Genomic DNA, 26,917 nt, shown 5'->3' with positions numbered 1-26,917 from the left:
TATCATCTTCACCTTATTCATTTTCTCTCCCCCAGGGTTCTTAGTTGCAGCTAATATCTCAACACTGAATTAATCAAAGACACAAATTCAAACAAAGATATGTCATCGCTGGGCACTTCCAAAGGCGTGCTGGAAGTCGCGAAATTCGCGGTGTACGTAACGGTTCCGATTGGACTCATGTATTTCTTCGCTAACAACACTCACAATCTCCAGCGATTCATGGGCGCTGTATGTATTCTTGTATCTATAATATATTTCTCTTGCTTTATTATTCTGCTTTACCTCTGTCTGTTTTAGTTTTCGGCGTCGGTTACTCTTTATTATTGTTTATATATTGTATATGTGAGTAATATAATTGTGTTGATTGATGCTTTAGTTTGCGTGGAAATGTTATATTGGAGGGAATGTTTGGCGTTTTGAACTATTTTTTTGATGAGTTTATTGTGATTTGGTTGAGTTTGTGATTGGGATGAGGAGTCGTGTTTAGAACTAGTGGTTTAATTCGAGTAATAGGACCATATGGTGATAAGAACTATGTCAGAAATACGTTTTTTATTTTATCTGTATGATATATTTTAAATATTGAATGAGCAGAGGGTTATTGTTTGTGGTCGTGACTCCTGATTTAATTTAGTTTTTTGGGTGTTCTTTTTAGGTTTAACAGTAGGGGTATATTTGATATGTGCTTTTCTGGAATTTCAGTCGTGGTACTTGAATTTTTCTTCTTTATTGCTAGTAAAATGTGTTGGATAAATAGGAAGCTCCATGCCTCCATCTTTTATCTAAGACTTGAGTGTAGATGATGAACTATTGGTTATGGTTTCGTTTTGGAAGGAAGATGTCACTCGCAGTGAAGGATCTGAGATTATACCTAGGGAAGAGCGGAGGGCCAAACTCTATAAAATTCAAATCAAATATAGTAAACCCAGACAACACAGAAACAACCAATCTAGTTTGTGTTTTAACCAATATATAATGTATCCTCGAAATTCTTAATTTGAGTTACTTCCTATCTATAGCATTCTTAAAATCTTATTAGCTCCTAGGATAGCTCGAATAGTACAATCAGTCTTGTCACACTAGAATGAGAGGGGTTGTCTCCTAGTTCTTGCCTTGGTATGTGAAGATGCATTGTTAGGTGCTCCATTTTATATTTCCATCAAGAAATAGTTGTCTATACACTAATAAGGAATGTATCCTTTCTCGAGAAGAAAGGAGCCATGGTGGGCCTACCCTGACAATTGGAATCCCATGAGTGAATCGCAAGTTGGATCTCACCTGAATCGCCCCATCTATTCTCCATGATGGTTCAAATAAGAGTACACCATGCTAATGTGTCTTGGATGATCCACATCTCAGGGCTAGGTGTCGATGAGCACATTTCTCGCATTCTTAAGCTTACTTTTAAAGGATAACAAGCTTTTTCTATAGCATCGAGTTTCATCTTATCTAGTTTAGCAACAGCTTTGCAGAACTTCTTCACCTTTTTCTGTCAAGGCATAGGGACAAATGGATCTGAAAGAAGACAATCAACTTTAGCGAGGACATCAATTTCATTTTTAAATGAGCTCTCTAAAGGTGTTTCAGTGGCAACAATATCAATATTTTTCCAAGCTTTTCCATCTAACTCGATGCCCATGGACTACCTTTCTTTTTACGTTCATGGCATGAGAAAGCTTCTCTTAAAGGAAAATTATCCATCCTTTAATTTAGCTTTCCAGAGCTACTCTTCAATGACAGTTGTCTTTAATAAACTTGTAAACAATTTTAATTATTCACTCCCGTTTTAAATCTTCAAGTCTCACAGCAAAGTCTTTCAATAAAGTATTCTCTAGGTCAATATCTCACTTCCTTGTCGGTCCATTATTATATTCCTCATTGCAACTTGATAAAAGGCAAATGTAGGATTGGATTGAAAACTAATTTAACCCTTGTAGCATTTAACCTGTTTCGTTTTGCATGATGAATATATGAGTATGTGCTCCAAACTCTTTCAGCAGATGAGCTACTAATGAGTTAAGATAAAACTTTCAGAACAATTCAAGCGAGCTCTGGAGTCTGTGAATCATAAGTTGACCACCATGATATCGGATTCATTGACACCGTATCAGTTTTAGATGTTGGTGTAACCCTCTTTTGATTGAAATATCAAGAATTGCTTACGCAATAATTTTCTTTTATTAGTGTCTTTGCCTATCTTATCAAATGATGGCATAACTTCTGTAACAACCTCCATATCTTGATTAGGAGAACGCCTAGAAACACCACCCGGAGCATCCAACCTCAATAACTCGCATCATGAAAATGGGGATCAAGATAAAAATCCAAACAATGCAGAGGAATGTTCATTTTCTCCTAACGTTGCACCAAAGTTTCTTGCATTTTCTGATGATCATTAGCATGTTGGTTAATTTTCACCATATTACTAATTTCTCCTAGCATACAATCCAGTCTCTCATAAATTTCTCCCATTCAATATATAGGCTTTGTTGGGGCTAAAATATTACAAACCTCATTCCAAAATTCTTCATCCCCAATTATTGCAGCAATTTCTTCAAGGTTTCTTGTTACCAAGTAACAACTTTTTACCCATTCTTTCCAAGGCATAACACTACACTGATGGCAAATGCATCCCTATACTTGCCTACTCTTTTCAACAGGATATTATGGGAAACAAATCCAGTTTTGGCTATTTTCAGCAACTCAAGTTGAGAATTTGCTCAAAATAACGCAAGTGATGTTCCATGATTTTTGATAAACATAACAATATCTTTTGCCCTTCTACTTGCCTGTTCAATCCAACTGAACTCGGCTACAAAATCCTTAAAGAGATCAGATTAAGAGTATGTACAACACATGGTGACCAGAAAACATGTTTGTGTATCTTTTGAATCTCTCCTGCTGCTAATTTGCAATTTCCAACATTGTTTCTTTAAACTTTGGAGAACATTTGAAGGTCCAGTTTCATTCACGACTTTGAGCTTAAATGTTGCAATAGCTTTTCCCGACTTTTCTCCACACCTAGAAAACCAAAACAAATCAGATTACTTATCATAATTTTATAAATATTCCCAATAATATTATTTGTGTGTGGTTGCTTTAGTTTATTATATATTTGCATACCTCCAATCTGCATATAGAAACACGATTGTTTGCTGCAATGACATTAATCGATTTTATGTTTCTAGATGCACACAATTTTGAAGGTATGCAAATATATAATAAACTGAAGCAATCACACATAAATAATATTTTTGGGCACATTTATAAAACTATGATAGGCAATATGATTTGTTTTTTTAGGTGTGGAGAAATAGGGAAAAGCTATTGCAACTTTTTTGCTCGAAACCGTGGATGAAATTAGATCTTCAAATGTTCTCCAAGTTTTAACGGACAATGCCACAAATTGCAAATTAGCTAGAAGAGAGATTCAAAAGGTACACAAACATGTTTTTTGGTTACCATGTGTAGTACATACTCCTAATCTTATATTTAAGGATTTTGTAACCGAGTTCAATTTGATTGAAGAGAAACATAGAAGGGCAAAAGATATTATTAAATTTATTAAAAATCATGGAACAACCTTTGCGTTATTGCGAGCAAATTCTCAACTTGAGTTACTGAAAGTAGCCAAAACTAGATTTGCTTCCCATTATATCATGTTGAAAAGAGTATTAGGGAGGCACTTGCCACCACTGTAGTGCCAATGGGTTGGGGGTAAAAAGTTGTGACTTGGTAACAAGAAATCTTAGAAATTGCTACAACAATTGGGGATGAAGAATTTTGGGATGAGGTTTATATTATTTCAGCCACAACAAAGCCTATATATTTATTGATTAAATTTTGTGTTCGTGGAGGGACATAAGATGGGAGAATGGATTTGATGCTAGGGGAAATTAGTGATGTGATGAAAAATAAACAACATGCTAATGATCATCAGAAAATGCAAGAAATTTTGGTACAATGTGGGGAGAAACATTCCAATGCATTGTTTAGATTTTTGTCTTGCCTCATTTTTATGATGCGAGTTATTTGAGGTAACTGGTAAGAAGCTCCAGGTGGTGTCTTATGCATTTTCCTAATCAAGATTTGGAGGTTGTTAAAGAGGTTATGTTAGCATTTAATGAAATGCGCGAATAAACTAATGAAAGAAAATTATTACGCGAGAAACTCTCGAGATTTCAATCAAAGGAGGGACGTTTTGGGACACGAGTAGCTAGAACTGATGCGGTGGCAATGAATTCGATATCATGGCGGTCAACTTATGATTCACGAGCTCGCTGAAATTGCTCTCAAAGTTCTCTTTGCTCATTAGTAGCTCATCCGTTGAAAGAGTTTGGAGCACATACTCATATATTCATATTACAAAAAGAAACAACTTAATGCTACAAGGGCTGATAAATTAGTTTCCATCCACTCCAACATTCGCCTTATATCTCTGCAATGAGGAAGAGGAACGACAAGGAATTGGGATATTCGAAGAAAATTTTATTGGAAGACTCACAGGACTCTGCTGTGAGACTTGAAGATTTAAATTGGGAGTGAATATTTAAAATTGTTTACAAGTTTATCTTCATGTTTTCGGGGGTTTTGGTTTAATTTGATTTTCGAACATTGTATTGCAGTTCGCATTAGATATTATATTATAAAGTTCAACTTTTCCTCATAATTTCAGCAAAAGCTTTTGGTATTATTTCAAACTTTATGTATAAAATATTAATTAAAAATAGGAACTTCGTTTCGACCCGATTAATGATTCATACACACTGATGTTCCACGTACTCTTACCATGCGCCGCATCGACCCACGATCTGTGCAACACTAGTCAAGACTGAAAATTTATTGACAGAAAGCTTAACGGAATCCTAGTCACAGGATGAAATGTATCACGTGTTATGTGTGACTCATATAATACAACCAAATCACAATTATAGGGAACGGGTAATCAGGCCTGCAACCTTAATTTATTCCTGGACTTGACTTTGGGTGGTCAAACTAAAAAAAAAACCAATTGCCTATGTCTATATTTTAGGAAAAAAATCTCCAATTCTGTTAATTCTTTTTTCAAAATTTAAAATAGTGATATAGACAGAGATTGAGTGCTTTTAATGAGTCCCCGTAGAGATTGGCTAGTTAGGTGAGATATTTTGACGAGAACAATTGTCATGTTGATATAAAAACACCAACTTGAATCATATGAATGGTGTCCAAATCTAACCAACACTTAATTCATCAAGTACTGTACATCAGTTTGACTTGCTCTTTATCTTCATTTCACATCCGAGTCTATGCTATCCTTGTGGTGTCAGGTCATTCGTAGAATGCTGTGTTGATTTTGAATTTTGTACTCATCTTGATTCAACACTGGCAAGCACCACAGCCGGCCATTGCAGTAGAAAAGCAATATTTAATCATGATGGATGGAAGGCTTGGTTTTAAAATATTAAATTTGCCCTGTACAAAAACTTATTCAGGAGACTATGCGTAAATGAAGGAGTGCAGTATGGGTGGAGATAAGTAGAGATGAGGGTGTTCCTATAGAGTATTAATTTACTTAAGAAATAAAGTATCAGAGATGATTACATCTTTTCACTAATTGCCCTGGGATTAAACCTTGTTATGAATAATTACCAGAATATTTATCTTTTATTCTCAAATTTAATAGTTTTATAATGCATATTGTTCTTATCTCTATTATGCAGCGTCAATATGTTGTGTATCCACCAGAGGGAGAAAGGCCCCCATCACCAGAGGAAATAAGGGAAATGGCTCGAGAATTAGCCCGAAAGCGAGATAGCCGTGAATGAGTATGCGGTGTAAGTAGAATGTGCAGCTACTAGTTATTTTGTTTGTACTTCAAATAATGTAAAAGTCTCTATGGTTGCTGTTAAAAAGACATACATAACCAGTAATAAGTGTCTGTATGGATTAATTGTTCTGTTTCATATCTGTTATATCTAATGTTGCCTTTGTTTACCATTCTTTCTTCCTCTATAAAAGAAAGAAATGAATTTATTAGTCAGCTCATCGACATTTTAGCATAGTTCTTATATATAATTTCTTTTACTGCAAAAACTGTTGACTGGTAGGTGCTCACCCGTGCAAGAGAGAAGTCCTGAATTCGATCATTAATTTTTACGTCACACAGTTTTCGTAAAAAGAAGTAATTAAATCATTAAATCTCTTTACCCTAAATATCTTTTCTCCCCAGTTTTGATCATAAGGTAATTGTTTGTCGTTGGTGGTTAGTAAATATTTTCTTATTGTAGCTCTATAATTGATGTTTGATGTGTTTATTGGCGTTGTTTAGTCGTAGAAGTCATTTACAATGCAAGAAGTGAAAACAACAGCTATTGAAATTATTGATTATAAATAAATGCAATGCATGATTTGTAGTTCTTTTTGTTGGTAAAGAGATCTGTCAATTGAATTGTTTTTTTTATTGAGCAAAATTTACTTTTGCATGTGTATAGATCAGTTAAACTTTTTAGTTGATTAAACGTGTTGATATTGATTACATCTGAGAACACTATTCAATATCCAGACAAATGTTTTTGAGATTGTTTATAATCAAATTCAAACTGAGTTAGCTTGTGAGCTATTTAGGCGCTTTCATATTTTACTACTTGCTGAAAACTTGAGATCAAGATCACTATCATTTTGAACTGACACTTGTATGACAGTCTCAGGGAGTTTAGTAATAGTTGTGCAAGCAGATAAAATATTGGTTTGGTTAGAAATTCCTTTATACTGGATGTGGAGACAGGTGGAACCTAATACATGCTAAAATGAGACAATAATTCAGAAGTTTCTAGTCCTGGTACATGGGAGTTGTATACAAGTTAGAGATTACTTGAAATCATCTTTTACCAAAAAAATAATTGTACTCACCTATACAGAAGGGGACATCTTATAAATATATTAATTGAAATTATATGGGAGATGGGCATAAGGTTTGAGGATAATGAAATTAAAGTTAACCTATTTTGAAGTAGTGGGAGTAGTTGCCTGTTAATCTTGTCATGTGTTTAGACTTTAGAGTAGTTGCCTATGTTTTCAAGTTGATGAAAGTGCTGATAAAAGTTGGGTTTTCTTGTGGATTTCTGTTCTTGCCTACCACTTCTAATAGCTGTAGGCTGTAGTGATTCTTACCAGAATTATTTCAGGTCCATATTCATAGTGACTTTATAATACGTTTATGTTGTTGTGAGTACTGCAATTTTATCCGTGATTTGATAACCACATTATTATTAACTATAACACTGAGTACTGGACTAATAATAAAACAATCTGTGTTTACTAGAGTATTTAGGGTTCTAGTTAAGGCCTTGGGTGTATAATCTTATATGAGTCCTGGTTCTGGGACAATGAACACTTGAATGAGTTTATGATTGATTGATTGATTACAAGCTGTTTGAGGTCGACTTGAATCTACTCATCAGGTTTATTGTACGGTCCAGCAATCCGACCAAAATTTGACCTGAGTTGGAAAAAGGGTTTATGTATGTTCGACTTGAAAGATATTTTTCAGATTAGTCAAGTATTTCAAAGTTCAATTTGTTTTTTGCATCATGTTACAGTCTAATATAATAGTATAATAACTTAATAAGTGGATAATAATACTAGTTTACAACCCTTGTTTATAATGTTATTTAGAGGTGATTTATAATATTTGTTATTTTATTATATATTTTAATAGTTAATTCTATTGCGAATATAAAATTGTATCAGAATACAGTAATATATTTTTATTGGGCGTGTTAAACAAGTATTTTAGTTAATGTGTTAAATAAGTTTCATCAAAAAACTAATTAAAAATTGATCCGAAGAGATATATTTCGATGAGAATATTAAAATATATTTTAATTATTATTACAAAGTCTATTAAAATAAATTGAGGAACAACCAAAGTTTTAGTAGTTTGGTTATGTTAGTACTAGCTTTAAACTTTTTGGTGGTTTGATTACGTGAGGACTAGCTTTAAACTTGTAGTATGAATGAGTATATAGTTTAAAATTTGTTACTTATTATTCAACTCTCGACATCATTTTATTAATGATTTTGTATTGTTTAATACCCATATTTTTTTTGGGTGAAGAGTTTTTTTTAAGAAAATATATTTTATTTTATATTAATTTTCAAAAAATATTAGTTAAAAACAAATGCAAGAGTAAAAGAAAGGAAATTTATGCAAAATATCACTTTTTCTATTATTTTTTACGATTTTACTATAATTTTAACATATTTATAGAAATATTGATTTTTAGAATAATATTTGTAAAAATATGGTGTGCAACTAGATGCAACCAAAGAGTTATAACTTGTAAGTATGATTGAATCTGGTTGTATGTATAATTGTATGTGGTTGCAACCTGGTTACATGGTTGTATGTATGCTTTGCGTGTGGTTGCAACTAGTTGTATAAAGTAATTTTGCAAATATTTTGTAAAATCTGGTATCTTTACAAAATATTAGAAAATGATGTATGGATTTGAATATTTAGAGAAAACCACAAAAAAAAAATTACATGGTAGTTAGCGTTTATCGTGACTGAACACCAAATTATCCCTAGAATAATATAGATAGGTAGATATATTTATATACAAAATAAATGTTGAAATTAAATATTTACAATTTTGTGATTAGCGAATAAAATAGATTATAGGATAGTAGGACTTCGATAATAAGCTGAATATCGAGTATTATCTTGTTGGTATCAGGTTTTTTGGGTCTATTGTCTCCGGTTTTGTTCGGATCAATCCTGTATATAATTACTTCTTAAAAATATTAAGCCGACCCGAGTGGATTTGCAACACGGAGTTGACCCTCCGGACAGTGATGCTCCGGCCATGTGCATGGGTGGCCGATAAGTTACTTGTTAGAAGCTGGCACTCATTATACAATATACTTGAATAAAATTTGTTCAGACACGACACTTTCCATCACTTTAAACATGACTTGCATAACTGTCGCCAGACTTATGGGTCACATACATACTGTACTATGAGTGCAACACTCCTTTTGGACATTCAATTTTATCACCAACATTTGCAATACTAATAAATTGTAATTTTCCATTTTTATAGTCTCCTTCACTGCCTTCTTTGTTCCAGGAGGCATGGTTGGATCATCTTTGAACGTTCAAAATATGTTCACGTCTCATTTAGCATTAAATTTCTCCATCCGTTTCTTGATTGTTAAATATCTTCAAGTTGACTTTTGCATTTTTTTAGATTTTATTTTGAGGATCTAAATTGAATCGATGATCAGATTAATCAGTACAGGAAACTCGGCTCGAATTATGCCGGCTGTTATTCGGTCCGGGCGAGCCAAGTTTCGAGGGCATAATTCGAGCCGAGTTTTATTTAGTCTCGGCTCGTTTAAGAAATCGAGTCTAAATTTTTGCCCGAACTCGACTCGTTTATTTTCATGAGTCGAGTCGAGCTGGCTCATTTAGCTAAACGAGCCGATTTTAACGAGTCGGGTGAGCCGTCTCATTTAATTTAACACTAAATCAAGCCTAAAACGCTACCTGAATTCGACTCGTTAATTTTTACGAGTCGAGTCGAGCCAGCTCGTTTAACGAAACGAGCTAAAACCTTTGCCCGGATTCGAGCTCGTTTAACTAAACGAGCTGAGCCGAGCCCATCAAAACGAGTTCGATCCGGGCGAGCTCGCTTTATGTCATGTGATTTCTTTCGATTCGAATAGTACAACCTAGAATGCATTAATTGGGCAACTCAAGTTCCGGAAATACAAATTGTTAAAATCTCGTATCATTAATCATCGACACCTACAGGGGAGCCACACTGTGTTCATGTGCTTTTTTACCATATTCTTCTGGTTTTTGACAAGTTACCGGATTTAAGACATTATATTAAGACCTATATCCTTTGCTACAAGTATTGGCAATAATATTTTATTAACGATATTCATATGCTATTGCAAGTTCGATTATTTAAATCAAACCAACAACAACAAGAAAAATGAAGCACAAGTATAATGACAAGTGTCCGGTGCAGCCAAGGAACTCTTCCAAGGTTAGACAAACTAACTACAATTAACAATTCTTACCCAGAAATGAAGCTTCTGTTCTCATTTTTGTGGTTAATAGAGCTAGTTTACACACACATTAGAAACTTCAGTTCACATTACACAATTATTGTGCAAATTTCTATTTGGAGTATGTATTACAAGGACATGACAGAATTAATCTAGCTCTCGCTGATATCCTACCAAAATCTTTGAAATCGCCTTAAATAAAATTATGGTCAGTGCTGTATTCAGCCTGAAGACACAACAATATTGAAATTTAGTGTTTTAGACCGTCTCCAATGGCGTTGGTTATAATCACTGGCTAAATTGGACTTGTAAGACATTGTGTTAAATTTGCCGAACCTGTAAGACATTGTGTTTCAATGGTATTGGCTATATTGGTTGCCTATAATTTAAAAATAGTATGTTATTAATATTTAGATTGTTATAAATAGAATATATCAGTTTAATATGGTAATAAATAATATGTAATCAGCGGGAAGCAGGAAAATAAATTGCGGGGGATGACGTGGAATTCACTACAGATCTGTAATGCTTCGACAAATATAGTCATCCATAGAGGGATGCCTATAATTATAAACAAGGGCTTGCTATGGTTGGAGTGTTGTTTTTCGTGGACATTGGCTATCAATTCTTAATTTTGATAAACCACGTAGATTTTTAGCTAAGAACTCCTCATGGTTGGAGATGCTACTTAAAATTCCCACATTATAAATTCACTCACGTATTTGTCTGTTTGGTAACATGGACAACCATAACTTCCTTAAAATGTTAGTAGTAGAAAATTTGGCAATATTATTATCTTCAAAAAATAGAAATAAAAGCCGAACATCACGTGCCCCTTTTTTTTCCCCGAAAACAAAAACACTTTCATTAATCAGAATAAAAAATACATAATAAAATACAGTCGAGACTCGAGACAAACACCCAACTGTTCATACAACCAGGTTGGAAACAAAAAACATACCCCTCAAAGATTTGTTCTAGAAAATATAAATTGTCGTGTGCAATGACAATTCTCATGTGAAGAGACAATAAATAGTGTTTGATTTTCATAGCTGTTGCGGGTTGCATATCCTTTTCACGAGTATCCTCCAATGTATCCGATAAAGCTGCCCACAATTACTAGGTGTAGGTTTCACGTACAACTGGGAAAACTGGCATATCATTAATAGATAGAACGAGTCAACAAAGCTCTGCGTTTGCGATACTCAAAACTTGAGTTTTCTATACTTGTACGAGTGGTACGTGTATATATACACTAGGTCAACACTCAGCTGAAATGTATGCGGAATATATAGGTCAGCGTTGAATTTAAATGTAGATTTCATATCTAATTTTCGATTTGACAATTAGTAATACGAAGGTCTAACTTTAGGTTAACAGACCGGATTTTATCTGTGCATGCAACATGCACAAACTTACACGATTAGTAGTGCTAGGTGTCCCAAATGGCCAAATCACACGGATATTACTGATTATGTTCTTTACGTTTAATGTTTACGTGCATTTTGAAGTTTTTTATAAAATATGTATAGGTCTATAACATATTTTAAATATTATTACTTCTTTCTCAATAATAATTTAAACGTTAAATTTTTTATTAAAAAAAATACGTACCAAAAATGAATGTAAAGAACCCGTTGCCTGTTGAGACAGAGAGGTAAGATTTGGGAAAATATTGAATTTTTTTTTTTTTTTTGAAGTCTGGTGCATTTCTTAACTTATATATATCGTCGTATAAATAAATTAACTTGAGCCTAAAAGTATATAAAGAGGGAGTCAAATTTACTATGAAAAGAGCAATAATTTACGTGTGTGTTTTCTTGTTCAGCTTTCATGTATTAACTGACCTGGTATGTAAACACAGTATGGGATGGTAATTAATCATACATTTCGTGTTCGAGCTGGTTTTCTGGTACTTGTCGTTTCATACATATGCAATAAACGTCTTCAATATAAGCTGTTTGATTTTACTGAGGATCATGTCAATTATATGAATGAATGCCTTTGGTGATTGTAAAGCTGCAGCAAACGATCAGTAGATATTACTTTGATAATTGGCTGCATAGCTATTTTTTGACCATTGTGAAAGCTACTGCTTCCTTCCATCTCATCCGATTTTAGGTCTAGTTTATGAATTGAAGATTATAATTTCGGAACATTAAAAAAAAACAATATAAATGGTTCATATGATTATTAATTGAGAGAGATTATGTGTTTTAGGTACTTTTGGGCGTACTTTAAGCTGTTTCTCCTTTTTATGTCGTGTTCGGCAAAACTCAAGATATAACATTTAAGATCTAAAATACAAAATATATTCCCAAATATACCATAACTTGAATTTCACCTTAATCAAAATTAACATATAACATACATGACCTGGATGTTTAATGTTCACGTATAGTTGTAGTAATAGCTAAAGTTCGAATTCGTATTTAAACTCGAGTAATGAGATAATAATCATAATTTTTTTTAAATTTAATCATAAATAATACTTTTAATTATCCAAACTAATACGTGCTATCATTTATAAGTAATCTTCAACATAATTATTAATAAATAATTCATATCTTTTAATTTTAACAATTTTAACTATGATCATTGTTCAGCTTATAAATAATATTGAAGAACATAATTTTATGTGGTTAATTATAAAAATAATTATTTTATCTTTTAATTACAACACTTATGGATTTATGGGTAGAATATAATCGACATATTTTCGGATATTTAAAATATTATAAAACAACAAAATAAAATGATTAAAATTATATTTTATTCTACTCCAATATTTTGTGGACTACTTCGAACCATTTTCGTATTTGTGCGACAGATAAAAAAAATACAGGAAATCCCGCCCTTTAGCCAACTGGCAAATTGAATGCCAAGTCGCGGGAAACAATTAAAAGTTCGTTGGGGGTAGTTGCACCCCTTTCCTCCCTCCCTCCCTTTCAATCCTCTTTAAATATCCCCTCTTCCTCCCCTCCTCACATCATCCCCTCCCATCTTTCTCCCCAAAAGCATATGAAAAAAATCGAAAAAATGAAGATCGAAAAGAAACCGAATCCCAGTCCCCAGACTGTCGAAATATCGTTCGAAAAAAGCAAATACGCCCTCCCGAATTTTCTCCTATCCATTAAACTCAAATATGTAAAACTCGGTTACCACCACTTGATTTCTCATGCTATGTACTTGTTGCTCCTCCCTTTACTAGCCATTTTCTCCGTTCATCTTTCGGCATTTAGTTCTCAAGATTTTGCGCAAATATGGCAAGCCCTCAAGTTCAATCTTGTCACGGTCATTATTTGCTCTTCCCTCATTGTATTTTTACTCACACTTTACTACATGAGGCGTCCGCAGAAGGTCTACTTGGTGGACTTCTCGTGTTACAAGCCCGAAGATGCACGTATGTGTACGAAAGAATTTTTCATTGAGAAGTCGGAAGAGAGTGGGATTTTTAGTGAGGACAATTTGGCATTTCAGAAGAAGATACTGGAGCGATCAGGGCTAGGCCAGAAGACGTATTTCCCCGAGGCTGTGATGCATTCTCCCCCGAGGATTAACATGGCTGAGGCTAGAAAAGAGGCGGAGATGGTCATGTTTGGAGCCATTGATGAGCTTTTGGCCAAAACCGGTGTGAAGCCTAAGGATATTGGGGTGCTGATAGTGAATTGTAGCTTGTTCTGTCCTACACCATCTCTTTCGGCTATGGTTGTGAATCATTACAAGCTGAGGGGCAACGTTTTGAGCTATAATCTCGGTGGCATGGGCTGCAGTGCTGGCCTCATTTCAATTGACCTAGCCAAACAGCTGCTTCAGGTCAGTCATCAAATCATTTGCCTAATTTAACTATTATTACTTTCAATTTTCCAAATTAAATCTAGCAATGATCCGGCTGGTATCTGGTCATGAACGCGACAAAAATGCTGAAACTCACATGTGTATAATTATAAATTAGTTAATGATGCTAATTTTTGTTATACCTTATGCACCCGAAGGTCCTACCCAACTCAATGTGTTGCCTAAATTTTTCGGTTGAAAAGAGACCCTGCAGATTACTCAGAAAGTAGTTTTTTATTTGAAAACATGTGTTTTTAATTCGTCGGTTTGTTTTATTTATTTATATTATCTTGTTTGCTTGCTTGCTGCAGTTTTTGTTAGGTTTCACTGTTATTCCTAACATCTGGGATGGTAAAAATTACTTGCTGTAGACGCATAGTTTATTTTCTTAAACAGATAAACAGAACACTGTGATAGATTTCATGACATTCTGTTGCTGAGTATTTCACTCACATAATTTACTGAGTTTAATTAATTTATGTAATTTAATTTGTTTTAACAGGTGCAACCAAATTCCTATGCTCTAGTGGTGAGCATGGAGAACATAACATTGAACTGGTACTTTGGCAACAATAGATCAATGTTGGTATCCAACTGTCTTTTCCGCGTTGGTGGAGCTGCAATTCTCCTGTCCAATCGTTCATCTGATCGTCGTCGTTCAAAGTATCAGCTCATCCACACTGTGCGTACCCACAAAGGCGCGGATGATAGGTGTTACAATTGTGTTTTTCAAGAGGAAGACGAGGAGAAGAAGGTTGGAGTCGCGCTGTCCAAGGACCTGATGGCTGTAGCAGGGGAGGCCTTAAAAACAAATATCACGACTCTCGGGCCATTAGTCCTTCCCATGTCTGAACAATTGCTATTTTTTGTTACATTAGTCGCGAGGAAAGTTTTTAAGATGAACATCAAGCCCTACATTCCTGATTTCAAGCTCGCGTTTGAGCATTTCTGCATTCATGCTGGAGGGAGGGCCGTGTTAGACGAGTTGGAGAAAAATCTGGAGCTTAAAGAATGGCATATGGAGCCTTCAAGGATGACTCTTTACAGATTCGGAAACACTTCCAGTAGCTCACTGTGGTATGAATTGGCTTATTCCGAGGCCAAGGGGAGGATCCGAAAGGGCGATCGGACTTGGCAGATTGCATTCGGGTCAGGATTCAAATGTAACAGTGCAGTTTGGCGTGCAATGAGGACCATTGATCCTGCTAAGGAGAAGAATCCTTGGATGGATGAGATTCACGAATTTCCGGTAGATGTGCCAAGGGTTGCACATCTTGGTTCTTCATAGACATATCAGGAGTGATTGGTTAGGACAAAGTCCTTAACAAAGAAACAAATTTAGTTTCATTGTAACCAAACCAAACATATCTCGTATATTTCGTTTCGAGTAAGGTGTGACATGTCTGTTTGTTGTATATTTCGTTTCGAGTAAGGTGTGACATGTCTGTTTGTATAAATATTTGAAAATGGATTAATTTGGCGTTTATGTATGTGTTTTCGTTTTCAGGATGTATAGGGGATGAATGCATAATAAAAGTGATAGTGTGAAACTATTAGCTAGGTCAACTTCCTAGTTCAATCATCTTTGTGTATAGTAACTTCTAACTACTTTATTAATTTGCTCATTGACAAATGACAAACATTTGCTTTGCTTTTAATACTAACGATTTGACATGAGTCCCATAACCCAAACTTTGACAAAACAAAAAAACAAAATTAGCTTCCACAGATTAATCCTAGTACATACTGAACCTACTACAGTACTACTTCGAGGAATGGGTTGGGTGGCAATTTCAGGTAACAGGTCGTGTTCGTGTCAGCAATCGGGTCGATTTCGGGTCAAGTTAAAATCACTTAAAATTGAATAAAATATGAAATTGAAGTTTTTAGAAATGAAATTCTAATTTGGGTCAATCGGATGATTTTCAAGTCACGTTCGGGTTTTGTCTCAGTAAATCGGATTACGGGTTCGGTCTGATATTGCCACCATTTTGGGCCTTGGACGCATTAGATGGGCAGATGTGGAGTCTTTCTCAGCAATCAACTGGACGTCGTCGTTATAATTGTCACTTAATCAGTCTTTAATTTGTTTTAAAAATGAATACGAAAGTCAAATAAAGTGATTCAGAGAGGGAGACAGTGTGAGTATAAGTCATGGTATATAGCTAGAAAATGATGACAGTAACCTAAAAATAAATACCATTACAATTGTCTGATTTATTGGTTGGCCTCGATCCTTTTTCACGAAATTTGCTTTGGATGCAAGACGCATGAGAAGAAACAAGCTTAAAGTACAATGGTTGCTTCTCGCAAATATGAAGCCTCCTCCGGATTTGATCACAACACCACAAATATTATGCTACATACAACAATTCCGCCTTTTGCATTGAATGATTGACTACTAGCTTTATAGCATTTGATCTAAACCAATCATTTTACTAAACTACTTGGTACTTCCTACAGAAACTTGAGTTATGACCCAGCTACCCAGTTCTTAAATTTAAGATTGGAGACGAGGCTGGTCCCCAGATTACATGCCCCATATGCCTCTAGCTGCTGAAATCTTGTTGCTTGGTCGAGATGTTAATTCATACAATATCCTTGCAAATGTATCTGAATGCCTCCCATCAGAAAATAGGATTTCCGCAAATGTATTCTCATACGCTAGCAGCGATCCCCGATTCTGTGGCTCTGAGACTAGGGTCTCCAGTATCAATGCAGCTTTCCTGCAAACTTCTGGAACAGGATGAGGTGTCTTTATCACTTTCAGCAGTCTATCTATTGCCCTGTATGTATAGAATAACAATTTAGCAACTCCGGTTAGTTTAAGAACGCATCTTACAAAACATTTTCTTACCATCGCTCACTAGCAAGCCTTAGACGACAGTCCATATTTATTTCTACGAGATGAAAAATAGCACCAATAGCAGCTGCTTGTGCATCACCAGCTGGTATGCTCAAGAGATCTATCAAACGCTTATGTATCTGCAAATTCAATCAATTTTTCATGAGATAATTTGTTTATGCACAGGGTACAGACTGCAAACTGCGATACTTTTACATAACTGTAAATAACAGAAATGTGAAACATGTGACCTGTGGAGCAAAAGGAATAAGGAAAGTTTCATTGTCAGGATTTATAATCAGACGCCCAATCAATTCGGCAGCTGCACAATGCCAGGCTTTGACTGAAGATCCCAAAATCCCCATAACCGCCTGAACTGCACGTTTTTCTCTAGAGAGAGAAGTAAACCAATAAGAACATAATCATCAGATATCTGGAATAAGTAGTATGCAAACAACAGGGAAAAAAGTCAAACTTCTTACGTTATTTTGATGAAGGAAGGTTTTGATGAGCTAAAGATGCGGAGATCTATCATCGCCGCCAAATTCACCATTGTCTCGAGGGAATTTGTAACAAGTTCATCATCCTCTGTTGACAATAAATTTATCAGTGATCTGAAGTATAAAGTTTAACATAAATACCTGCACTAAGTGACATGACATGGACACCTTACAGTAAAAACAACTGTATATTCTTGCATCAAAGGTTACATTTCAAAGAAGTCATGTCACTGTTTATCTTATATCCAAATATATATCCAGATTATGATATATACAAATACGAGTCCGGGCACAATAGTTTATTCTATTTAATTTGATAATATCAAGCCTAAGCTGAAAATAGCAACATATGAAATGTGATTTAAACACCAAAAAAACAAACATAATAATATAACAACTTTTCATTACCTATAATATGATCATCTATACACTGAAACAAAGTTTCCAAGCAATGTCGATGCTGGGCCATAATTACTTCATTTTCAGGCATGAAGGAGAAATTTCGAAGAATATTTGAAGCAGCAACAGCACACTGCTGCTTTTCTGCCCGTCCTTCGTCGTCAAGATTAAACAGTCCATCTTCATCAGCCCACCACTGGGAAGGATGGACCTTAGTTGAACTTTTCTGTGCATTTGCATCGGCAATGGAAGTTCCAGATCCCACGCTGCCAATCAGGAGAAAAACAAAGGCAGATTTAAAACAAGAATGTCAACTGAGAAATCAAACTTAAAATTGTATGCACATATAGAAAATAATCTTGACAAACTCACCTAGGATGTGAACTCGTGTCATTTATGTTCGACATCTTGTACTCATTGCCAAAACCAGTGAAGGTAGAATTTGCACCCAACATTCTCAACCTCGGCCTCTTTACCACCTCCTTCGGCAGAGATATATCACGCCAGTCATCTATCTGTTTCAGTAGTACATTATGGACCATTCATAAATAGCATATAGTAAACACTGACCTAAATGAAATTATTATTCTAATGATAACTAAGAATAACTCCTCATCAACACGGGAAGAGAGCTACATAAGTGTACATCTACATTCTGAGCAAAACGAGACTTACAACTTGCAGAAGAGCATCAAGCAATCCAGGAATTTTCGCAAGAGGTGTTGCATCTTTCCTCACTTCATCTTTTTCTTTAAATGACAACAATGTCAGCGTGTTCAGTGCCCATGTCAACTCGCTCTTCAAACCACTCTGCAGAGCCAGCACTATTCTTTTGTTATTTTGATCTGCAGCAGAACAGTAGAAAGCAGTTAAGATATCGAGCCATACATCATTAACAATAGACTGGAATGCTTTCACTTTGTCAATATGTGTACAGCTGACATTAACACTCAGATACCTAGACCACATTTATCTTTGCCAGAAGCCTTAAAGAAGTGCTCACAGACATACACGTATGCGCTTCTACACACGCCTATATATGCATTGTTTGTTAATGAGGGAAGCTGTGGGTAATCCACCAACAGGACCACTGTAACAACAAAGTACACTGCCTTTATGTCACACAGACTCGGCCTGAAGTTTCTAAAATGGATTTGGCGTCTTTAATGCCTAATTGCCTATGCTATATGATTTCTATATAGCTTGCGGTCACCCTGCCTCATGATGCGGGAAAGATATCCCAGTTTGTTGTTCCAAGCATAAAGTCTATCGATATTGACACCTATTTACAAGATTTTACATAAGCGCACAGGAGAATCACATGCTTATCTACAGAGAATCAGAGTTAACTTCATTGCACAATTTATATATAAATTGGCATTACAACCAATAAAATTTCATTTGCAGCTTTTCAGTAGCCCTGTCTCTTTCGAGAATTATCCCTGATGTGTCAAAGTTCAAGGCACAATAACCAAGAAATACTACTTGACGAATAAAGGAGTAGCATTGGATGTAGGATAAGAAGTACGCATTGCCTAAAAGATGTGTTATAAGGGTTGCTCTTGTACCACATAATCTAGATTCACATAATAATTTATAGCCTCTTCTAACAAAATCTTTGCACTTATCATATGTTATGGTGTAATTCATTGGCACTCTTTTGTTACCGCACTGAAATACACTTACTACTTTAATGTGATGTCCCAGTCTTCGGTTACTTAGACCTTAGTTCTTCCCCTATGACGGTATGCTAGATTTTTCTTAAGTTCAGAACTTTCTGTTTGGAAATGACAGAGAAGGTTACATCGTCACATTTCAACTCAATGTTTCTCCATATAAATGACAGAATCCTTTCCAGCAAAAGATGTTGCCTCTTTTTTCATGGAGTTGAATGATTTTACTGCAGAAATACCTGAAGTGAAACAATTATATTGTTGAATGTAGCGTACCAGAAAATCACTTGGTTCTGCCCTTGTACCTAGTTTAAGGCCGACCTCCAAGTCCTTGTAGGCTTATACTAACTAGTACAGAAATAATACATTTAATATTCACTAAACAAAACAACTTGCAAACTTGACATATATTCAGTCTTGAATATAGAATGGTTGTTGACCTACAATATAATGATATAATAATAGACTATGACTAAAATCTGTAACCCTACACCGATGTGGATCTTTGACTCTACAAAGGGTTAACTACAGCCCTCTAAGAGTACATAACCGTCAATCTTAAGAGTAAGCGTTGGACTCCAACTCTACACTATATTCTAATTACCATCACGAACAATAATATGTGAAAAACCAACGAATAATCATCAAACCACCACTCTTTAAGAGGGATAACAGTATAATAGTAAAAAAAATAAAAAAAAATATAGATATTTCACCATTTGAGTGAGAAAGCAACAAAGGGAAGAAAATTCATTCAATGAGATATGTAATTTCCTATCTGTTTTACAATCAATAATAACACATAAAGATGCTAAACACAATGTAATTGCAATGAGAATCATCATGTTGTGTGCCTTTTTCTCGACCACTAGACAAGGAACAATGTTAGCACGGACAACCCCCATAAAGAGTTTTGGATTCATGATGCAAATCAGACAAGACAGGTGTATCCTTCTGATCAGATTGAGGATCCTTAACAAGTTTTAACTGATCCCCATAAGAAAGATTAAAAAAAGTCTTTCAAACTAAGCTTTGTCCGGTACAAACACCGAAATCCAGAAGTTTTATCAAGCACCCAAAATATCCAAGCATCCATAATATATAAGCCAATAGATGACCCTTCGCCTGAGCCTCGACCTACACATCTGTACAGAACCTAACATTTGTGTATGATTCCTAAATTTAAGTGGGTGTATATATCCCAAGGATGGTGGAGACAACAAAGTATATAATTAGGGCTTCAAACATAGCAACAAATCTAATTTTAGTAAAGTGCCCCAAATCTATACAAATCTACTATCTCGTCATTTCTTATAGGACAAAAAACTATGTCTTTGAAACTCCATCAATCAGAAGTCTTCATGGGTGCTTTAGAGATTATCATAAGATTGGGAGATGCAGGGGTGTGGTCGCTTGATATTAACCACTCCCGAGGCTGAAAAAGCCTATTACTAGTCATTATCAAATCTTATAATTTATGTCAATCTGATTATATGAGTGCCTTGTCCAAATTTTGAATTACTTTCAATGGTGAGTTAAGCAATCAACCTCATCCATCTTATACAACCAAATTCATTCATCACCGATCGTTTACTTGAGCCCTTAGCTTCTCATTATGTTTTAATATCACAAACCCTTTTGTTTCTTAATGTGAAAAATATACACATCCTGCCATATTATTTGTAGAGTAAGGAATCCACTCAAGTTGAGGCAAGTGTAGCAGAGTTCCTAGGTAGCAAAAGTGCTATAATAAGCGAAGGTTCAAGGTTCTGGAGGTCAACATTGTAACTCCACATTGTTCCTAGGTTGCATTCATATCTTTATAACTTACAAGTGTTTACTTTACTGCATTAAAGTAAATTAAACCCTAGGTGTCACGTATTAACAGTCGTGTGTATGAGATTTCCCACATTCCCATCTGCAGCTTAAATTTAATCTTATTTGTACCTAGATTGTAAATTTTAGCCGATGAGGGTCATAATTGCAAAATTTCCAACATAACTCTACTAGCAACCTGGTAAAGCCGTCTCACGCACACACGGCATTATCAAATCTTTCAAGTAGTGCATCAATTAAGTCAATCTAAACTTGTTTAAGTCAAAAGTCACCCATTAATTACATCAATCCCATTTACAGCAAGCTAAGAAGAAGAAAACGCGAAAAACCACATAAACAAAGGAATAAAACACAGCAGAAACAAAGTTCAAACACTCAATCACAGCAATTGAAACTCCAATTACATTAAAAATATGAAAATGAGAATCTAGGGTTTGGACCTGCAAAAGCGGAATGAACTTGAAGAGAGGGGCCGAGGAGAGCAGAAGGAGCAACAGAGTCAGGCGCGAAAGAAGATGAGAAGGAATTGTTTCCTCCGAACGGCCGGCCTCTCTTTCCCGCCGACGACCCGCCGCCGCCGGATCCGCCGCCGCCCTTTACCTCTCTTTTCTGCATATTTATTTTTCACTGGTAGCTTCCGGCTTTGGATGTTTACACACTAGCTCTGTTTATTTTTCAGTTATCCTATTTCAAAATGTGACATAGTTTATAATATTTTTTTTTTTAGCAAAATTTATATATATACTAGTATATCTTGCCCGTGCTTCGCACACGGGCACACGGGTAATATATGTTGTTTTCATATTCTTAATTGCTAACTTATATGTACACATTCAATAGTCATTTTTTTCATTGCATATTGTTACATGTCCTTTTTTCTAATTCAAGGAAACATACATACCATTGTCGTTACCATTGTCGTGTTATTAGATTGTGATCTAAATCTTATAAGGAATTCATAAAAAAAAGAAAAGCTAGCTCAAAAAAAGAGTGAATTCAATAATTTCTTGTTTCAAAAACGGTAAAACCTGAATACTCCAATCATATGAAACTTCTTAATAATAATAAAAATTCTTAGACAAACACCAATGAATATCCATTGCGTAGAGATTAATAATAGAAACTTAAATTGAGAAAGGAAAGTTGAGAATTCAAGGATTCAAATTTTAAATGTCTGAGTAACTGAAATCTTAGAATTGGAATAATCTTGTTTAGCCCAATGTTAGTACATTTTAGCAAACTGAAAAGTATCTAAAACACTCACCAGAATGTTCTAAAGATGGTCTTGTCTGACCAAAGTTTCAGTTGATACATAACATCGCAGTCAATTAGTTTATATAATATATATTTGAATTACCAAGGCAACTTTGCATCAAGAAGTTTAGCTCTATCTTCAATAGTGCTTTAAATCGTCCGTAATCCCTACAGATTCTGTTGTTGCCTGATGCTTGGTTTTCATCAGGGCCCTTTCATCTATTTTAGGTTGTGATAATATGGATACACGTAAAAGTATTAACCAAAATAGCGCAAAATAGAAATACTTCTTTCTCGCAATATTAAAGGTATATATTATATGCCATCAGTGACAACAAAACTTTGGAAAGACAATTAACCAAAATCTGAATTATGATCACTGAAGCATAGTTCCAGGTGGAGCAGAGGCATTTGAGCTGGCTGCTAAATTTTGTTATAGAGTAAACATTGATATAAATCTATCAAATGTCGTTATGCTACATTGTGCTGCTCTTTTCTTGGAAATAACTCAAGGTTTTTCATATAAGAACCTGATACCCCGGTCCCCGAACTGAATTATATAGCAAGGAGACTGTCCTCCCAAGCATACCAAACTCGATAACTATTCTTCACTGTTGTGAAACTCTACAAACAGTTTATGAGAGAGATCAACCTGGTGAGTAGGGTTATCAGTGCAATAGCAAATAATGTATGCAAAGAGCAACTCACATATGGCTTGAGAAAGAGCAACTCGGGAGCAAAGGGAACATGAGCAAAGAGCAACTCATTAACTATGGAGATATAATATTTATCACCTAACTGTTATACCAATGCACCGAGCTGTATTGCCATCCTGATTGATAGAACATGATTAATAGAACACGTGCCTGGAATAGAAAAATGTGTCATCCAGTAATCAGGATGGTGTAACAACATATGTAACTATAAAACTTTTACTACATAATCATGGGCAGATGCAAGTTTCTGAAGTTGATTTTTAGTACTTGGTCCACGATCTTTGCGCTTTATAATGAGTCACACATCAATAATGACTTCGGGATTAATAATGAACAGGTGTACCATTATTATTAGCATATATTGAGTATGCAACAGTTGATTTCAGGTTGCAGCTTTGGGGTCTTGGCTGACAATATCAAGGACAACATACGTGTACTAAGAAATTACATAGGCAAGATTTATGTAAATAACTGCACAGGAAAGAGCAACACAAAATCCATCAGATAATATTAATAACAAATTGACTATAAATATGTAAATATATAGCCAAATAAATCAACCTCACTGATATCATGATACTCCAACTCATGAACCGGTGTTGATATGCATAAATCTACATAATATACACAAAGTGTGTGTTTATCAGACTGAAGTGCCATTAAATCAAGCAAGAAACCATATCTAAATGGAACATACCAGTTCGTCTAGTGAAAACCTGAATGATATTGGGATCATTATTTTCACCCGAATGAGAAGCTTTTTTTCCAGGAACACATCTATTAGCAGCTCCAGATAAGTTATGCGTGGGACATGACTTTTATCCTGAAACAATGTCTAAAAACACACTGCATTTAAAAACCTCGTCCCGAGTGAAAATCACATGAGCTGTATAAAGAACTTTTATAATACTATATGGACGGATGCAATACTTGTACCTTTCAACGGATCCTGCCTGTTAATGATTAAAGGAGTTTGATTTTTGGAACCTATAATCCACACAAAATAAGGTCGTCAAAGCAGATGCACGTGTTGTAAAGTACAATGAATAAATAATTTATCAGGATTGTACCTTAAAGTCTTAAACCAACTTGCACACTAATCTATATTTGAACGGTTCAAAGATAAAAATGCCACATAAAAGAAATGAAGACAATGTTGATGTTTCTTTTGCAGTAAATGAGCAGGCTATGGAACCAATTATCAGGTCACTGAAGAAACATAGTCTAAATATAGTTGGCCTACCTCGTCGTAGTAGGTCAGTCAGAAGCATAAGCTTCATTCTATTGCCGATACTAAAGGAATAGAGGCTCCTGCATTAGGTACCCGATTACCAACACTCGGGGTGATACTTTCTTATTTATGTACTGTTATGCCTTACCTGATTTCTTTTTTATATTAACAAAACCAGTCATCTCACGGGTGCCCTGATAAAGTCTAAATCATTTAGCACTACACATACAAAGTCAGAATAAAGCTGCTGATAGCTTATTTATTTTAAAGATTAGAATTTCAAAAATGAAATAGTGTAGAGCTAAATGTGAATCTTATACACAAACACATCGTTTAAAGTCGAGTTTTATACGGGATGCGAGAAGCTGAAAATTAAGTTCACTGTTGACAGGATTACTCGATCCCAATCTTGAAGGATTAGAACCATTAGCAAGAACTACAAAAACCAAATAATTATGACAACCCAATAAGAACCCAATAATTATGTCTTGTATAATTACAACCATTGGTAAGATCTAAAAAAACCAAAATAAATTTAGGAACAATAGAATATGTGTGTGTGTTTGTGTGTGTGTGTGAGTGATGTTCATTATAAAAGATATAAGCAATAACACACCAGTTGAAATAGGCGAAACACTGTTTGGAATGCACTCCTGGGAAAAAAAATTGTTATGATTGCCTGGTCCTAATCTTGAACGATTTGAACCAATGCCAAGAACTTTTTATAACAAATAATTATAACAACCCAAAAAAATATCAAGAAATATCAGCCAATCGGTGGAGCACTGACCGGAACATTGTTGACTGACTGAACTTGTTCTGGAACGTTGTTCAACAGTGGGCTGATCACTGAAGGCCTGGCATTTAATAACTACAAATGTTTCAAAATATATATCAGCCAATTGAAGTTCTTATGGAAATTAACTTACATATATGAATACATAGTTAGTTACCTTTCTGGCCTGATGATGGAGAGTGAGTACCATATGGAATAAAAAAAACCCAGTTAATTCAAGTTTGCGGGACAAACAGTACTAAAGATAAATTAGTTCGAGACGTACCATAAGCACCACCAAGCTCTTCAAGTGCTACCAAGAAATACCTATGTAACTTTGGAGACCAGTACTGGCTTGATTTGCTACTTCCACCACCATGACTACCACTCGTTGCCTTAGAATTCACATAGGGGGTTGTCACCAACTGTTGTCGTGCACTACTTCTAACACGAAAAAGTAATAGAAAGTTCTTTGAGAACTTATATCAAACAGTAGGAATGCAAAATTAAAATGAAAACTATAAATAAAACAATTACAGAATAACAACCCATCATTAGTATAGATATAGAATGAAGAATACTCCCACAATGCAGGGAAGAATAATTTATCAAATTTAAGTATCAACCCACAATTCAACGATTATAACTACTCACCATATCAAAACAAAGGCATCCATGTTGACAGACTAAGATTCAAGAGGAGTTGATTTTACATTCCAGTTCCATCCATCTCCAAAATATCAGTAATGATTTTTGAGAAGTATTTATATGACGGATTGTTATTGGAGAGAAGATCAATGAGCATCAGATGCATCCATGAAAATTGTTTATCGTGGGACGAAAACAGAAGATGGTTCAGTTAGAAGTCTACGGTGAAGAATTTGAATTGATGTTCGTGAGATAATGGAAGCTAAATTGGTGGGAGTGACCGGAGGAAGTTACAAAGTGATGCTTGTAAATGGATTAACGCGGTTCAAATTGCTAAAAATGGGTCAGATAACCCATTTTACAGAAATGTATGTAGAAAAGTAAGTACCGGGTCGGTTTATATCCATCTGCTAAATGGGCATTAGCAGGAATTTAGAATATATTGATATATATATATATATATATATATATATATGCCAAAATTCTATGGAGGGACATCTTATATGAAGTTACATAGTAAACCCTTAATTAATCTCAAGCGTACATTCTGATCTAATCTAACAGCTGTGATATTTTGGGAAAAAACACTCTGATGCTTACTGTTCTTTGTCATGTATCTCACTACTCTCCTTCTACGCTCCCTTCCTCCTCTCTTTCTCTCTTTACGTTTTTTTGTTGCTCTCTCTCCCATCTCTGTGGCGCACACCATGGATTCTTTCTCTAATGAACTCAAATTACCAAATTAGCTCCAGATGTTCGATGTTATCAGGTTTTTATGTTAATTCTCACTATTTTTGTCTATTTTAATTCTCAAATCTGTCTAATTATTAAGGTTTTGTGATTTTACGGTCATTACTTGTCGATTTACTGATTTTGATTGTGATTTTGATTCTATTATTGGATATAAATACTCGATTTGTTAATTCATTACTTGATTTAGTTAATACTTGCTGATTTGTTTTTATTCCACTAGAGAACTAGATTATATATGATCTTCCTTGATTATTCTATTGTTCATTACTTTCAGTTCTACTTTGAAATCACATGTTTGATACATTTATGTTAGTTGATAGTAATTCTTCTCTTAAAGGTATAATATTTGTTATTTTTATCTTTACCTTATGATTCTAATTCCTAGCAT

The 26,917-nt window shown here is 34.9% G+C and overlaps 3 protein-coding genes and 2 long non-coding RNA genes across 7 annotated transcripts; 2 read left to right on the top strand and 3 right to left on the bottom strand.

The window, feature by feature from the left end:
• Positions 1–5,979, top strand: LOC108200837 (uncharacterized). The gene is made up of 2 exons (XM_017369096.2): positions 1–228; positions 5,703–5,979. The coding sequence occupies exons 1-2, from the start codon at positions 100–102 to the stop codon at positions 5,805–5,807; spliced, it is 234 nt and encodes a 77-aa protein (XP_017224585.1). The 5' UTR covers positions 1–99; the 3' UTR covers positions 5,808–5,979.
• A 7,064-nt stretch (positions 5,980–13,043) lies between these two features.
• Positions 13,044–15,478, top strand: LOC108203083 (3-ketoacyl-CoA synthase 11). 2 transcript variants are annotated; one of them, XR_010287678.1, is made up of 3 exons: positions 13,044–13,878; positions 14,402–15,291; positions 15,333–15,478. XR_010287678.1 is itself a non-coding variant. In XM_017371809.2 (2 exons), the coding sequence occupies exons 1-2, from the start codon at positions 13,084–13,086 to the stop codon at positions 15,185–15,187; spliced, it is 1,581 nt and encodes a 526-aa protein (XP_017227298.1). In that variant the 5' UTR covers positions 13,044–13,083; the 3' UTR covers positions 15,188–15,478. The 2 variants fall into 2 exon arrangements, 1 of the variants encoding a protein (XP_017227298.1); XM_017371809.2 differs by having other exon boundaries at positions 14,402–15,478.
• Positions 15,479–16,075: 597 nt separating this feature from the next.
• Positions 16,076–21,860, bottom strand: LOC108200427 (armadillo repeat-containing protein LFR). Its single transcript, XM_017368568.2, has 8 exons — positions 21,593–21,860; positions 18,319–18,488; positions 18,016–18,158; positions 17,653–17,909; positions 17,227–17,332; positions 16,996–17,134; positions 16,757–16,884; positions 16,076–16,685 (listed from the first exon to the last, which is right to left on the bottom strand). Exons 1-8 carry the CDS (start codon positions 21,765–21,767, stop codon positions 16,430–16,432), a joined length of 1,374 nt encoding a protein of 457 aa, XP_017224057.1. The 5' UTR covers positions 21,768–21,860; the 3' UTR covers positions 16,076–16,429.
• A 467-nt stretch (positions 21,861–22,327) lies between these two features.
• LOC135149214 (uncharacterized) lies at positions 22,328–25,127 on the bottom strand. Its single transcript, XR_010287463.1, has 4 exons — positions 24,059–25,127; positions 23,820–23,957; positions 23,115–23,736; positions 22,328–23,030 (listed from the first exon to the last, which is right to left on the bottom strand). It is a non-coding gene; the product is annotated as an uncharacterized LOC135149214 (long non-coding RNA).
• LOC108202318 (uncharacterized) lies at positions 25,126–26,094 on the bottom strand. 2 transcript variants are annotated; one of them, XR_001803069.2, is made up of 3 exons: positions 25,783–26,094; positions 25,307–25,572; positions 25,126–25,224 (listed from the first exon to the last, which is right to left on the bottom strand). It is a non-coding gene; the product is annotated as an uncharacterized LOC108202318 (long non-coding RNA). The 2 variants fall into 2 exon arrangements; XR_010287462.1 differs by having other exon boundaries at positions 25,307–25,569.
• Between the last annotated feature and the right edge of the window lie 823 nt (positions 26,095–26,917).

The sequence above is a fragment of the Daucus carota genome, chromosome 9 (assembly GCF_001625215.2).
Source record: "Daucus carota subsp. sativus chromosome 9, DH1 v3.0, whole genome shotgun sequence".
Taxonomy (NCBI): Eukaryota; Viridiplantae; Streptophyta; class Magnoliopsida; order Apiales; family Apiaceae; genus Daucus; species Daucus carota.
This window is presented reverse-complemented; position numbering and strand designations above follow the sequence as displayed.